Consider the following 17027-nt stretch of genomic DNA (forward strand, 5'->3'; position numbering starts at 1 on the left):
ACTGAAATAAATTTTTGTTCACAATATTTAAGATAACGGTACTAAATGAAGTAAGAGATAAAATAATTTGCTAAAATAATGTACTCTGAGGTAAAACCAAATGAGATATAAAACATTTTATACACTTTAATTGATCTTACCACAGCAATTTAGATGCCGCTATCTTTGTTTTTAAATCGATCAAAACCTTCTAATTTTCTGTTCATATAGTCTTCAAAATGGACAGGTTAACACTAAAGTATATTTTTGTTCACTCATATTTAGTTAAATGACAAAAGAGAGAAAATAAATCTGTAAAATAATGTTAGTCTCTGATGTAAAATTAAATGACCATGACGTGAGTAGGAAGTGTGTGCTGGAACAGCAGAGAGAAGTGTGTGCTGCAGCAGTGAAGCGCGCACATCAGAGTTGCGCACTAATAAAGGAATATTAGATAGATTCAGTAGTCAACAGACAGTAGTGGATGCCTACTGTGCTGCCCTGGGAGCTTAACCAAGTTGCCTTAGTAAATGCCATCCATTAAAAAACTTTTATAAGTTTTATCTTAAATAACTTTCAGGGAACCTTCTGGGAATGTTCTCTCTCAGTTATAAAATAAAATAAAACCTACAGGGAATGTTCTGTGAAGGTTATCATTGTTGTGAAATTAAACCTAAAATAACCTGCAGGGAACATTCTGGGAATGTTCTCTTTAGGTTATTACAAATGTTACCTACAAGGAACATTCCCACAATGTTATTATTTGGTTCCCAAAAAATAACCAAACGGGAACCACATGGGAACGTCAGGGGAACGTTCTGTGTTTGTCTGGATGGTTGTCAAAACCATGGTTATTTCGTGCTAACCGTGGTTTAACTACAGTTACCATGTTTTTTTATATGTAATAAAACCATCATTAATTTTCATAAAGGTCTATTATTGTTTTAAAGTCATTATTTATATATTTTATAAAATACAATGTTATCTAAATACAATATGTTATGCTGATGTATTTTTTATTAAAAATAAGCTCGAGTTTCTCTTAACAATAAACACAGTTTAACACATGGTTTTTAGTCTGATTATTTGCATTCAGGCATAGCAGACCATTAGTGCAACGTTCCCCTTAATGGTTGCACAAGGTTAGAGGGGACGTTCCCGAAACCTAGAGGAATGAACACCCACAAATTTATTTTTATTTATTTTTAAATTGAATGGCGTTGTAATAAAGTGCAAGTAATTAAATGAATGTGCAAAAAATATTATAAATTAAAAACTAAAAAAATCACAGCGAACATGGGCTCATTATAGCGTCATTATATGCTGGCTGCTGATTGGCTCTGCTAATGCTGGACGTTCCCGACTGGTTGCCAAGGGCTTTATTCTCCTCCTGAGGTAAGTTGCAAACGGTTGTTTTCATGTCAAACGTAGCTTTTTATCTTAGTTAATATCCTTTTTCATCAATTTGGGCGATATTATTCGTATTATCATTTGGCGTGATCATGTGCGATATGCATTATCTACTGCTAGCCACCAAATTTTGGTCAAATCTGTGTTTCATTGATTTTATGTCAATTGTTTTAGCCATGTGGAGTGTTTAGTTTATGTTATATGTCGTAAGATTAGGAGATACGTCGAACGTGTATTTATTTTCTATTTTAGGGATGTGGTACTAAATGTTATGCTAAGAAAATAATTAAGCTGCATTCGCCTAAAGTGAGACTAATGTGAAATATGAAAATAATAAGTGCAGATCATGACGTGGCATTGCATTTAGGGTTGATTTGGGTTAAGCTACACAGTTTTCGTTGAGCGAATGCACTGTCCAACAGTTTACGTTAGTCATCGGGGAAGAAATCCGTTTTCAACTGATTACTTTCTGCAACGCGAAATTCTTTGGGGGGTTTCTCGTGCCAATAGGCTTGTTCGACTTCATGTGGCGCCGCTAGAACTGACAGGCGGATGACGTCAAAGTGCCGCGAGAGCCAGATGAAGTTACACTTCGTATGATTTCTCGAATCGTTCTCGCGGTACTTCGACGTCACCCGGCTGTCGGTTCTTGCAGCGCCGCATGAAGTCGAACAAGCCTAGTATCATCCCTAGGTTCGGCACACAAGCACACCTTGGTGAACCGCGTTTGGTGTATGGTTCTTCTGAATACGTTCTGCGTGTGTTTACATGAGACGATCTGTCCAATCAACTCGCAGAGTGCATATCGATTTTTAAGTTCACAGTTTCTCCTCACGTCTTGGTTTGTGTGTGTTCTGTGTTGCGGATCGTTTAGCACGGCAAGCAAAGAAGAAAAGCCGCTAATAGATCCACCGCCAGCTTAATTTAAGTCTGCTGCAGCAGCCATGGTAAAACAAAACGTGGTCAGAACTGTCTGAGCTTGTTCTAGATCAGCATCATTTTATTATAGATTGTTGTATTGTCTTCTTAGCAGTTAGTCTGTTTTACTTTCAGTAGCAGCTGATTTGTGTAGCCTATATGTTGCATATGTATGATATTGCAATACATAATATTCATACCCTACAGTACAGAGAATACTGTAAACTGGTTAATTGATAAGAAATCCTGAACATACCCAGCTAGACAAAAATAATAAATGAAACCGATGTTCATTTATAAGTAATAAAGGGGTGGTTTCACAGACATGGGGTTAAGTGTACTCACAGACTAAAATGCATGTTTGAATTGTGTGAACTGAAAACAGCTTGCAGTGACATATTTTATAAGATGCATTGCAGTCTATACCCTGTCTGGGAAACTGGCCCATCATGTTCATCTATAGTATTTAGTTTGCTCTGTAAAACCTTCTCACTATTATCCCAAAAAGCGTGTGGGTTTGTAAATAAATGACTGCAATACTTATACTAATAATAATGATAGTAAATCATGTCTGCAATTTTAGTGTTTAAATAATTTCTCATAGTGTATAAAAAACACTTTTTAGTCTGAAAATTAAAGAAGGGTGAGGTGCCACACAAATTGATTTTGCTTAGGGCCTCCATATGTCTAGAAACGGCCCTTTGTTTGCTTTCTGTATATATTTTTGTCTACTCTGTATTGCTGTATTTGAGTTTTATATGTGACTCTCTTTTCTCTGTTTTAGAATACTGATTCATGAGCTTTCATTCCTGCATTTGAGGTAATAAACTAATTTGTGATAGCTTCAGATTTTGCTTGTTTAAAACCAGTGTTATGGTAATGACAGTGATCAGAATTATATAAACTATTCAAATAAAAACTGTTATTTAAACTACAAATAATACATATCACAATCATCAACCATTCTTTAAACCACTTGTACTATAAAAGGGGATGCTGAATCTTCTTCCAGGTTCCTTGGTGTAGACCTGGATCAATGGCCAGTCCAAGACATGTTTTGGCATAACTTGCCTTGTATATATGACTGGTTGTTCTAAGAAAGAGACATTCCAAACAGTTAAAAAAAAATTACATAGAAATTAAATATAAAATTGATGTTTGACATGCATGTTATGTGTATTTTACTTGAGTTGTCTTGTTTTCATGATGTTATCATTGTTTGTTTTTCAGATTCACTGATCAGACTACAATTGCTGCACTTTTTACCCTGGTCAGTGTTGGTGGATTTTTAAGCAGTATTATACAATTTTCATGAGATCACCACCATGATTGTAGTTCCTGTGGCTTATTATGTCTGTTTGTTTTTCAGGTTCCTTGTGTTTTGGCTTTTTCTACAGAGAGCAGTTCATATATATATACTTACATTAAGGCTGTTACTTTTATTGCAATTTTTCTGTGTTCTGCCTTCAATTTTTAGTATATATATATATATATATATATATATATATATATAGATAGATAGATAGATAGATAGATAGATAGATAGATAGATAGATAGATAGATAGATAGATAGATAGATAGATAGAAAGATTAGATTAGATTAAAGATCAGATTTAGATTAGTTTATAGGTATCTTGTAGAGTTTTTTTGTGCTTTTTGTTTTAAAAAGGGCATTTAATTTTTACATTTACGTTTATTATTCTTAAAAAAAATAGTTTATTGTATTTTACAATTGTTTTTTACCATTTAAATTTATACATACTCTCTTGCATTGTTGTTAAACTGTTTTCTCTTCTTTAGACTACTACAGGTTTTATCTTTGCAGGCTCAACAGGGAACATACATCGGGGGAAAGTATGTGCATATTGGAATGTCATGTTGAAATGAATGTAACTAATGAGCAATTCAATTTCTTAGTTAAGTCAAATTAGTGATATATTTGAAAGGATTATTTTCTTATATCTTGGTGTTTTAAAGGATGCCGCGGAAAGGTAAGAGATCTCAGGCTCAGAAGGCGCGTTGGAGAAAGGTGGACATGGAAAATGACCAGACCAGACTTTCCAGGACTAATAAGGTACTATTGTCCTATTTGTTTGGGATAATAACATGCTTCTTTGCAAAAAAGATACCATACTGAGATTGTGATAAAATGTATGTCAGTCTGCCAAGTTTAACTGAAATAGCGGATTCATCTGATTTCAACAAATGAAGCATAAATATGTGTGTTAGTGAAAGAAATTGAAAAGAATGAATAAAATAATTCAATAGAAAATAAAATGAATACAGTAAAAAACTCTCATTGTTTTGTTTTGTTTCTTTGTTTCTAAAATAAATCTAGAACAAACTATACATAAATACTAAGAAACAATTTATTATAGAAATATTGATAGGCCGACTTGTTCAGATTGTTCCCATTACTGCAAAAAGTAAGTGCAAACACTTTAGATCAAAAGCAATGTGCGTGGGTGAATAGTGCTACAGTCTCTTTCTTCCTTCCTCCCTCTCACTCGTGCTTTCCCCCGCTCTCTCATTGCGAAATTATATTTAGGAATTAGCATCGGAGGCTTTAAATTAGGGCTGGATGATATGGCCAAAATTTCTATCGATGGAATACATCTAAATTGCACCCGATACTGTATAAATCCGGTATGAATGTAAAAAAAAAACTTGGAATAAACTTTAAAAAATGCCCACAAAGAATGTTTGTCAGTGTACCCGCGGAGTCTTAAAAGTTGAATTTCATTTTCCCATATTAAGCCCTTAAAAGGTATTGAATTTCACCTCAAAGTCTTAAATTTTTCACGGAGTCTTAATTTTTCAAATGATTAGTGTGCTCTGATTCGATAGCAGCTTAGCTTAGCAGAGCCGTTTGAGCCAAAGCTGGTGACTGACGTATTCATGTGGGCGGAGTTTAGTCAACGAGCTGTTTTACTGACGTCATTAAAGCAGGAAATAGAGGGCTGTAGTCCAAACCGGCTGTTCGTTGTAGGCTTTTAAAGAGGAATTCTATTGAAGAAAATATATCGCCTGGAAGTGAACTTTGAGCTTTATCATTTTACAGGTATTATTTATGCTATTATAGCAACATTACACACTAACTAGGGTTTGAAAAATGGTATCAGGAAGAACGTGACCTTTCATTTGTATTTAGCCTTCATATAAAATTAAATGTAAACTCACTGTCAAATAAACATAAGACTTTAAGGCTCACCTGGAATATTAATAAGGTGCACCTGAATGTCAGTCAGTGATAAATGCTGTTCATTGATTTCTTCAGTCACAGTATTTACTTTCATAGCTTCACAGATTTGATCAATTTGCTATTATAGTAATATGTGGAAACATATTAATAAATAGTTTATGTAAAAGAGACTTTAAAACTTTAGTTCAGGAGTGCAAACTTTTCACCTTTTGGCAAAATTTGCCATTATGGGTCCAAAATAGGTCATTCTTATGATTCGTCTTGATCGAATGAGTTTTTGAAAATGAGAGGCCTTTAATAAGATTTGTAGGTCGAATTGTGATTCGAGTTGATGGTTTTGAATTTATATATTAGAGCTATTACTCTGAACAGAACAGACCCGGCCCTGAATTATTGTTACTGAATATTATGAAATACAAATTTCTGTAACACTTTACAAAAAGGTTGTACTTGTTCACTTTAGTAAATGCATTATGAACAAACATCAACAATATATTGTATATAAGCATTTATTTATTCTTGTTTATGTCATTACACTAATTGATGTTAGTTTGTGGTGTATTAACTATTCATAAAATTATTCAATTTCTAATTTTATTAAAAAGAAATGTATTAGTGAATGATAATTTATAAGATTTACAATTAATAAATAATTCATAAAAGTATTCAAGTAAAAATAAAAATAATAATTTTATATATAAACTGATGCCCTATTAGAAGTTGTGACTTGATGCGAACTAACCTCGCGACTCCTTCTCGTATTTCTGAGTGACAGCTCTTCTCTAAGCAAACACTTCAAAGTCCCAAACAGATTAATTAATTGCATGGTTGGTGACGATATTATTTGATGCGAGGTACAGATGAGCTATTTAAATTCAATCAGGCTCATGGTTGCTTTGCTACAAAAGATTCCACGAAAGCGCTATGGAAGAAATATGGACCTTGACCCGCATTTAACATGTTTTTGGATGCTACATGTGAACAGCCACGGGAAGCTGTAATGTATATCGAAATATAAGAAATGTTTTTAGAAACTATATCACTGTTATTGGAAAACTATACCGTGAAAGATATTGATATGGAATTATTGTCCAGCCCTACTTTAAATAAGACCCCACACTTACTGGACTATGCTTTGATGTGAAAAAACATAATTAATACATCTGTGTACTAAATGATTATGCATGTCACATATCAGTAAGATTTTAGTAAAAGAACATTCAGATTTTAAAGAACTTGCTTTTTGTTTTATATCTTTTTAGCTAACTGGTATCAATCTCAGACAGGTCTATTCAGTAGTTTGCAAGGAGATCTTAATTAAAGGGAAACCTATTTAAAAAAGTTGGTCCACATTATTAAGCAAATTGTATGTCTCATACAATAAGGGTATGAAAAAGATCTTTCTAAAGAAAAAAAGTTTACATCATCTTAAATTAGTTTTTTTTTTACTATAATTTATATTTGTTGGAACTGAAATCATTGAACTATTATAAGATTTATGCGTGATTCACAGTTGAGAATGATTTTGACTATATGAAGGCTTTTTAAGGATTCCATTAATGATTATTTACAGGTTGAACAGGCAAGCATCCCTACTGCTGTGGCTCAGGTATCTGACCAACTACACATAGAAGACTGTAATAGTGCACCCAGAGTTTTGTCTGTGCAGGCGTCCCATTGCCATGGTGATATAAGGTATGATGCTTTCTCAAGGAATCATCAGTGCACATGTGTAGCATTACTATTTTTGGCCAACCACAGTGAAGGGGTTCAGTTTGGGATGTCTGATCTTGATAGACTTTTAGAGGAGGGAGATGCTCTGTTTGTTGGTGTTAAAATGCAGCTTATGCATGAACAAAGATTTCTTCGGGACCTTCTGGCTGTGGAGGAAGTACCACTGAATGTTTCAACATTTACCCAAACATACCGTGTGCAGAAGTCTGAACTCAAGATGGGATTCCTCAGAGCCAGAGGGAACCCTGGCGCAGAAGATTGGTTTATTCCTCTTACTGAAAGACTGCAGTGTCTTTCAACAGATATAAGTCATGCGTTGCTCATCGTTGCTGTGGAATGCATCGCTCTGTTCAGAGACAGATCTGGAAGATATGGATTCTTTGATTCTCACTCAAGGACTGCTGAAGGTTTGCGCCATCCTACTGGTGCTGGAACTGCTGTCATGTTAACTTTTACACATCTAAGTGACATGATAGACAGAATTCTCACGATCTTCCAGGATCACCCTGATAAGACCAGCTATGAATTTTTGCCTGTGTCATTTGAAATGGAGCAGCAATCTGACAAACAGATAGCACCATCATCTTGTATACAAGCCCAAACCCCAGAAATTCTTGTTGTTGAAGCAGATGAAAACCAGCAAGTAATGAAAACAAATAAGCAGCGGAGAAGAAAAGTAAAGAGAAAAATAACTGTACAACAGTTACAACCCAAGGACAAAACTGCATCTCAAGAACTCAGAAAATCAAAAAAAAGGGAATATGAAAAAGAGCGATATGTTACCCGTTTAAGATATCGACTGAAGAGAAACAAGGCTATAAAGGAGCGATATAATCAAGATTTTCAATTCAGAAAGAAAATTCAACAATATATGACCCAAAGGTATAACACATGTGCTGTTGCTCAGACAAAGAAGAAAGAGTACATAGTGAGGAGATATAACACGGATGCTGTATTTCAGAGGAAGATGAAAGACTACATGGCGAGGAGCTACAACATGGATACTGTTTTTCAGAGAAAGAAGAAAGAGAAGATGAAAGAGTACATGGTGAGGAGGTACAACGAGGGTACTGCTTTTCAGAAGAAGATGAAAGAGTACATGGTGACGAGGTACAACAAGGATACTGCTTTTCAGAAGAAGATGAAAGAGTACATTGTCAAGAGATATGCAGATGACCCACAGTTTAGAGCGCGTCACATCTTAAGATGTACCTTGTTCAAAAGACTGAAATGTTTCAGTGATGTTGCATACCATGTTTATCATAAATTGCAATGTGCACTTCGAATCAGAAGGAAATATCAACCATACATCAGTTCCAGAAAGGAAACACCTCAGCCTGTGGTCAGCAAAGTAATGCAAAGTGCCATAGATGCATTCAGATGTAACATTCAGCAAGGCCCCACACATGTCTGCACAGTCTGTCACAGAGCTATGTTTCCAAATCAAGTCAGGGTCTGTAACAGGAAGAGTTACATTAAAAATCCACATATTGTGGCGTCTTGCTTAACCGGGCAATATGTTCACATTTGTGACAGTAGCTGCAGAGATTCTTGTGTGGTTCCAAAAGAAAGAAGAAAGGAATGGATTTGCCATACTTGTGACAGCCATCTGAAGAGAGGATGCATGTCTTCAATTGCTGTGGCAAACAGACTTGAATTGGCACATATCCCTGCAGAATTACTAGACTTAAATGTGCTTGAACGTCAACTCATTGCCAAAATTGTGCCATTTGCTAAAATTGTTGCACTGCCTAAAGGACAGCAAAGAGCAGTACATGGTGCTGTTGTGTGTGTGCCGTCTGAGGTGGAAAAGACGGTAAATTGTCTACCAAGGCATAGCAGTGAGTCGCAACTCCTACAGGTGAAGCTTAAAAGACATGTGCAATTTAAAGGATACCAGCATTTTCACACTGTGAATATGCACAATGTCGTTGCAGCTTTATTAAAGCTAAAAGCGATTCACTCCGAATACAAGGATATCTCCATTAGTGAAAATTCAACATTTGAAAGTCACCTTGATGAGGAAATTGACACAGAACAGCAACAAGACGTCAGTGTTTCTGAGGAGGATAAGCAACATGTGAGTGAAGAGGAACAGGATGAACTTAGACCTGGCCTCACGCTGGACACATGTATGCAGCCACCAGACATCGGCCAGGAGATTTTATCATATGGCGAGGGAATATTCAGCATTGCACCTGCTCAAGGAAAGAAACCTGTTGGGTTTTTCAAAATCCCAAAGCTGGAATCCATGGCGTTTCCCGTTCAGTTCCCTACTGGAGAAAACACAATTGATGAGGCAAGAGAATTAGCATTATCTCCAAGTATGTATTTCAATGCTAGATTGCTCTCTGCGGACACACGTTTTGCTAGAGATCAAAGTTACCTTTTCTTTGCACAGTTTGCAACAGAAACCCATATGGCCAGAAACAGCATGACTGTTCAGTTGCGGAAAGGCAAACCAATCACAAAAGATGGCCGAAGAATTTCGAATAGGTTGCTTCAAGATAACCGTGAAGTTGAAAGACTGGTGCGCAACAAAGACGCCACGCGGTTCATGCAACCCCTTAGAGGCTCGCCATCTTATTGGGAGAAAACTCTAAGAGACCTACAAGCCATGATTCGGCAGTTGGGAACCCCCACTTTTTTTTGCACATTCAGTGCAGCCGAAATGCGATGGCCTGAAGTAATAACGGCAATCAAGGCGCAGCAAGGTGAAGAGGTTGATTTTTCAGAGCTTGACTGGATGACAAAATGTGAAATCCTTCGAAGTAACCCTGTTACTGTCATGCGGATGTTTGAGAAACGAGTGGATGCGCTAATGACTCAACTGCTTTTGTCACCTGCCCAACCCATTGGAAAGGTCAAGGATTTCTTTTACAGAGTTGAGTTTCAAGCAAGAGGTAGCCCACATATCCATCTGCTTGCATGGGTAGAAGGTGCACCTGAGTTTGAAAGCGATTCAGATGAAGTTGTTTGTGGCTTTATTGACCGCTACATAACATGCAGGCTCCCTGATTCCATGGCTGATCCTGAACTTCATCAGATTGTCACAGAGGTTCAACTTCACAGCAGGAAACACTCCAAGTCATGCAAGAAAGGAAATGTGTTGTGTAGGTTTGGGTTCCCTAAACTACCAATGTCTGACACCACAATAACTCGTCCGCGACCCCAACGACCTGAAGAAGAGGAAAACGAAGAGGATAACCACCAAGACAGAAGAAAGTCACGATCCGATGCTGTTCAAAAAGCAATGAGTGATGCTAGGATGAAACTCAAGCCATTGTGGGATTTGCTGAATGATCCCCAAGTCACCTTTGAAAACTTGTCTGAGCTACTGACAAAATGTAATTTGTCCATGGAGGATTACATGAAGTACACCATGGAGTTGTCCACATCTAGTGTCATTTTGATCAAACGTGATCCAAAGGAGGTTTGGGTTAATGGATACAATCCGGATTTGTTGAGAGCATGGAATGCTAACATGGACATTCAGTACATACTTGACCCTTACAGCTGCATCATGTATATGCTGTCCTATATTTCCAAACCAGAGCATGAAATGAATGAGATGCTGAAGAACGTAATCAAAGCAGTGCGTGAAACAGATGTGAACGAAGAGGATGAAATGAAGCACATTATGCAAGCCTATTCGAAACACAGACAAGTAAGCTCCCAGGAGTCTGTTGCACGAACATGCAGCCTACCAATGAAGAAGTGTTCACGAAGTGTTGTGTTCGTACCAACCGACGATGATGCTCTGAAGATGAGTCTGCCCCTTAGTGTCCTAATGAACAAAAATCCAGATTCAGAGGATGTCTGGATGTCAGGAATAATAGATAAATACAGAGCAAGGCCTCAAACACCGGAGTTTGAAAAGATGTGTCTTGCAGACTTTGCTTCAAATTACCGCATTGTGTACGGTCGGCAAACTAAAGGAAAGAATGTGCAACGACTGCTCAACGATATGGGATTTATTCAGCAAAGAACTGTCGGTAAGGCTGCCGTTATTCGATACGCACGTTTTTCAGAGGAAAAACAACCGGAAAAGTTTTATGGACGATTAGTGAAACTTTATGTGCCACATCGTTTCAATGCACAGCTGAAACCTCCAACATTTCCAACTTATGAGCAGTTTTACAAGAGTGCATTTGTAGAACTTCCTTCCCACCCTGGTCTCCGAATGCCTGTTTGCGCAATAGTGAAAGGACACCAGGAGAAATTCGAAAAACACAGTGAAGAAGTGGACAAAGCAATTGAACAGTTGCAGCAACAAGGCCCATCTGAAAATGCTTGGACAGCTTTTGCCCCTGAAGCTGAAGTGGATAATTTGGAGTGCATTGCAGAACGAGAAGATGTCAATCATGATGAAGAGGATGAGCAAGATGATGTGCCGGAATACCAGATTCTTCTTGAAGATGGAGATGGAGTCGTTCCTCAGATAAAGGCACCACAGATAAGTGTTGAATTTGTCAGGAAGATGTTTCAAAGTCTAAATGAGACACAGGCAGCAATATTCTACATTGTCCGTCAGTGGTGTCAGAAGCGTGTCTGGGGTCATAATCCGGAACAGTTTTTTTACTTCGTGTCAGGTGGTGCTGGTTGTGGAAAATCACACGTCATTAAGTGCATATATACGGAAGCAACAAAGATTCTAAGACAACTGCCTCGACTTCAGGAGGAAGGGGATCTCTCTATGCCTACAGTGATTTTGAGTGCATTTACAGGAACGGCAGCATTCAATATATCTGGTAAAACACTGCATTCCATTTTAAAACTGCCAAGGAACTTAAAGCCACCTTATCAAGGACTTGGGAATGCTCTAGATGAACTACGAGCAGAATTATGCAGTGTGGAAATTCTCATCATCGATGAAGTGTCCATGATTTCAAAGGATCTTTTCGCCTATGTAAACTGGAGACTTCAACAGATCAGAGGCAGCAAGAAAGCATTTGGAGGAATCTCTGTTCTCGCTGTAGGAGACTTTTACCAACTACCACCTCTCGGTAAAGCCAAACCGCTCTGTGTGTATGAAGATGATGTTCTGGACTTCTGGAAGGACAGTTTTCAAATGATTACCCTTACAGAGATCATGCGTCAGAAGGAGGACCTTGCTTTTGCTGAGCTTCTAAACCGACTGCGAGTGAGGCAGAAGACTGATGCTCTTAGAGAAGAAGATAGAGTTCTGTTACTCCAAGCTGTAAAGAACACAGAAGACTGCCCGCATGATGCTCTGCACATATTTGCAACCAACAAGGAAGTTCACATGCACAATACCAAAACAATACAGGCTATTCACACTGACATCATAACCATTGATGCCGAAGACTACAGGAAAGACCCAAGAACAGGAGTGATGAAAAGACAAAAGAAACCTGTCACTGGAAAGAAGGACGACTTGCTGGATTCTATACAAGTTGCAGTGGGAGCTCGTATAATGGTGACAAGGAATCTGGATGTTGAAGATGGAATTGTAAATGGATGTTTTGGTCAGATTGTTAACATTGTCACTAAAACAAGAGATGGAATGCCCACTGTACACATGCTAGGACTTCAGCTCGACAATCCAAATGCAGGTCTGAAACACCGGAGAAGAGTGCAAGGTGAAGACGACAACGCTGTGTATATTGAGAGATCTGAAGAAAGTTTGAGAAAAGGAACAGTTCGTCGTCAATTTCCCATCAAGCTCGCTTACGCCTGCACAGCTCACAAAGTTCAAGGTATGACAATGCAGTCTGCCGTAGTGTCACTAAAAAAGATTTTTGAACCAGGAATGGCCTACGTTGCCCTCAGCCGAACGACGTCGCTTTCTGGATTACACATAACAGACTTCATTGAAAAGAAGATTTATGCTGATCCTGAAATCACAGCATCGTTGCAGAACATGAGAAAAGTGACATTCGAAGGAATCATGCCCCTTTTGCAGCACATAGGGGAAATCAACCAGGACGAAACACTTAAAATTATTCATCACAACACGGAAGGACTGTCATCCCACATCGAGGATATCAGATGCCATCATGAGCTCCAGCTATCGGATATACTTTGCATAACGGAAAGTCACTTGTCTGGCTCATGTATTCCACCACATCTCCAGTTGGAAGGATACAAGATGTTTGCACGGAATAGACATGTCTCCTACTCAACCCATGCAGAAATGGCAAAGAAAGACGGCGGTGGAGTTGCAATATTTTGCAAAGAAGATATTCAAGCTCAGTCCAGACAGTACATCCAAAGTGTCACAGACCTGGAGTTTGTTGTCATCAAAATCGACACCCCAATGTGTGCAACAATTGCCGCAGTGTACAGGCCACCACACTACAGTCTTGAAAAATTCTTGCCAAATTTAAGGGGCCTACTTGATTATCTGGACATCGAAGACAAACATCCTGTAATCATCAGTGGTGACTTTAATGAGGACCTCTTATCTGCTGGAAGAAAGGCTATTCTGGAGATGTTTCAATCCAAGGGATATACACAGCTAATCACATCAGCTACAACTGAGAAGCACACACTACTGGATCACATATACATCTCACATCCGGACTTGTGTCTTCAGTCGGGTGTGTTACAGACCTATTACAGTTACCACAATCCTGTGTACTGTATATTGCGAAAATGACATTCTGTGGTTGGCCAATATTGTCATGTTTTTTGCCATACGGAATCCGGGGCATCGACTACACATTAACTTTCTTCATTCTCTGTGGTGCTGGACGTGCATAATGTGGTGGTTATGATTGTGGTGTTTCGACAGACGGAATGATGGGCAATAAGTATTAAAAGTTGCAATAGGGCTCTGACAGCCTTAGCCAATGGGTTGACTCGAATGGTTGTGCACTAATTGTTGTGTTGTTATGCCATACGAAACCGGGGGCCACTGAACCTGCATTAACGACGACAGTGGGGGCTCACTGACAGCCTTAGCCAACGGGTTGGTGCGTATGGTCACGTTGTTTTGTTGTCTTGCGTTGTGTTGACATGCCATACAAAACCGGGGGCCACTGAACCTGCATTAACGACGACAGTGGGGGCTCACTGACAGCCTTAGCCAACGGGTTGGTGCGTATGGTCGCGTTGTTTTGTTGTCTTGCATTGTGTTGACATGCCATACAAAACCGGGGGCCACTGAACCTGCATTAACGACGACAGTGGGGGCTCACTGACAGCCTTAGCCAACGGGTTGGTGCGTATGGTTGTGTTGCAATGAGATTGTGGCATCTATGCTCATTTAACAGTGTTATGACAGTGAGCTACAAAGCAGGTACAGCAGCAGGAAGGATGAAGGAGTAATGTGGCAGCTCGAGGGAGGACACTAGGAAGTAAAGGCAGCAGCATACACGATGCAGTGAGGATTAGTGTGGCAACTCCAGGGAGGACACAGACAGTGAGAGCAACAGCGGCAGTAAGTCATAAATTACAGTAAGGTAAGGTTAGAAGTAGTAAGACACTGTTGTGATGTATTTGCTTTGTGTTCAATTTGTGACAATGTGTACTAGATGTTTTATTTGCAATCCCCTGCTGTTCTGTTATTATTAATATGTGCTCTTTTGTAAAGTTGCAGGAAGAATTTTGAGACGATAGCAGTCATGCCCAACAATGGATATGAGTATGCAATATACCATCTAAAGCTAAGTGTTTTAAGAACTTGCTTTAGTCACTGTACTACTGCACATCGTAACTACCTTTTGAAGGAATATTTCATTCTAATTCTGATTCTGATGTTTTTCAGGAACTGCCAGGTCAGAATGTCTGAGAAGATCAAGTGTGCTACAATACCGATAATGACAAGCAGGATACATTGGAAAGCTGGATTTCTTTTAGTAAGTTGTAACTTTTATTTATTTGTTTTGTTTGTTTGTTAGTATATGTGTATTTAGTGACCCCATTATTCAATTGTTGATTTCATAGCTAGATAATGTGACCAAACCCATTTGGCATTGAGGACAATACTGAAGACTAAAGAAGCAAAGGAAGAAGCAGTACCAGGTAAGTGTCAATACTACTGGTAAAGTCTAGTGTTTCAGTGCATTTTATCATACAATATGTTTGTTCAAAGGCATGTGCTTTGATGTGAAAACCAATTGTTAAAGTGTATCAAGGTTCTCAGAAGAAAGAGTGGCTGAAGGACGAAGGAGTAATGTGGCAGCTCGAGGGAGGACACTAGGAAGTAAAGGCGGCAGCAGCATACAGGATGCAGTGAGGATTAGTGTGGCAACTCCAGGGAGGACACAGACAGTGAGAGCAACAGCGGCAGTAAGTCATAAATTACAGTAAGGTAAACTTAGAAGTAGTAAGACACTGTAGTGATGTATTTACTTTGTGTTCAATTTGTGACAATGTGTACTGGATTTTTTATTTGCAGTCCCCTGCTATTCTGTTATTATTAATATGTGCTCTTCTGTAAAGTTGCAGGAAAAATTTTGAGACGATAGCAGTCCTATCCAACAATGGATATGAGTGTGCAATATACCATCTAAAGCTAAGTGCTTTAAGAACTTTCTTCAGTCACTGTACTACTGCACATCGTAACTACTTTTGGAAGAATATTTCATTCTAATTCTGATTCTGATGTTTTTCAGGAACCGGCAGGTCAGAATGTCTGAGAAGATCAAGTGTGCTACAACACCGATAATGACAAGCTGGATACATTGGAAAGCTGGATTTCTTTAAGTAAGTTGTAACTTTTATTTATTTATTTATTTTTTGTTTGTTTGTTGTAAGTATATGTGTATTTAGTAACCCCATTAATCATTTATTGATTTCATGGCTAGATAATGTGACCAAACCCATTTGGCATTTAGGACAATACTGAAGACTAAAGAACCAAATGAAGAACCACATTGAAGCAGTAGAGGTAAGTGTCAATACTACTGGTAAAGTCTAGTGTTTTAGTGCATTTTATCATACAATGTGTTGTTCAAAGGCATGTGCTTTGAGGTGAAAACCAAGACAGTGTTAAAGTCTATAATGTTTCTTGCAAGACATGTATCTGACCTTAACTTAATGCTCTGTCAGTTTTGCAGAATCAAAACAATTGAAATAAATACACTAATATGATCCTCTCTGTTTTACCTTCTCTACCTCAGGGTGTCCAGCCTGTATGCAATGTCAGATCCAGCAGAGAGATGTCGGGAGCTGCTTCACTACACCGCTCATTGCATTAATTAATTTCATTTTATTTAAAATTTAGTTTTATCATATTAAATAATTGGTTTCAATATATAGATATAGATATATAGATATTAAAATCTAAAATATTAGTTTAATATAATAATTGGTTTCAATATATAGATATAGATGTATAGATATTAAAATCTAAAATATAAGTTTAATATAATACTTGGTTTCAATATATAGATATAGATATAGATATTAATATGTAAAATATTAGTTTAATATAATAATTGGTTTCAATATATAGATATAGATATATAGATATTAAAATCTGAAATATTAGTTTAATATAATAATTGGTTTCAATATATAGATATTAAAATCTAAAATATTAGTTTAATATAATAATTGGTTTCAATATATAGATATAGATATATAGATATTAAAATCTAAAATATTAGTTTAATATAATAATTGGTTTCAATATATAGATATAGATGTATAGATATTAAAATCTAAAATATTAGTTTAATATAATACTTGGTTTCAATATATAGATATAGATATTAAAATCTAAAATATTAGTTTAATATAATAATTGGTTTCAATATATAGATATAGATATATAGATATTAAAATCTGAAATATTAGTTTAATATAATAATT

General features: G+C 37.4%; 1 protein-coding gene and 1 long non-coding RNA gene across 7 annotated transcripts; both read left to right on the plus strand.

Annotated features, from left to right (window-relative positions):
* Positions 1-2306: 2306 nt before the first annotated feature.
* Positions 2307-3796, plus strand: LOC141364148 (uncharacterized). Its single transcript, XR_012369810.1, has 3 exons — positions 2307-3127; positions 3538-3577; positions 3677-3796. It is a non-coding gene; the product is annotated as an uncharacterized lncRNA (long non-coding RNA).
* A 161-nt stretch (positions 3797-3957) lies between these two features.
* Positions 3958-16700, plus strand: LOC129435079 (uncharacterized). 6 transcript variants are annotated; one of them, XM_073868421.1, is made up of 7 exons: positions 3958-4162; positions 4286-4382; positions 7084-14649; positions 14803-14853; positions 14977-15067; positions 16019-16101; positions 16334-16700. In XM_073868421.1, the coding sequence occupies exons 2-3, from the start codon at positions 4287-4289 to the stop codon at positions 13864-13866; spliced, it is 6879 nt and encodes a 2292-aa protein (XP_073724522.1). In that variant the 5' UTR covers positions 3958-4162; position 4286; the 3' UTR covers positions 13867-14649; positions 14803-14853; positions 14977-15067; positions 16019-16101; positions 16334-16700. The 6 variants fall into 6 exon arrangements, 3 of the variants coding, with proteins under 3 accessions (XP_073724522.1, XP_073724521.1, XP_073724519.1); XM_073868420.1 differs by lacking the exons at positions 16019-16101; positions 16334-16700 and adding an exon at positions 15156-15233; XM_073868418.1 differs by lacking the exons at positions 16019-16101; positions 16334-16700 and adding an exon at positions 15160-15233.
* Positions 16701-17027: the final 327 nt, after the last annotated feature.

The sequence above is a fragment of the Misgurnus anguillicaudatus genome, chromosome 6, assembly GCF_027580225.2.
Source record: "Misgurnus anguillicaudatus chromosome 6, ASM2758022v2, whole genome shotgun sequence".
In the NCBI taxonomy this organism is placed as follows: Eukaryota; Metazoa; Chordata; class Actinopteri; order Cypriniformes; family Cobitidae; genus Misgurnus; species Misgurnus anguillicaudatus.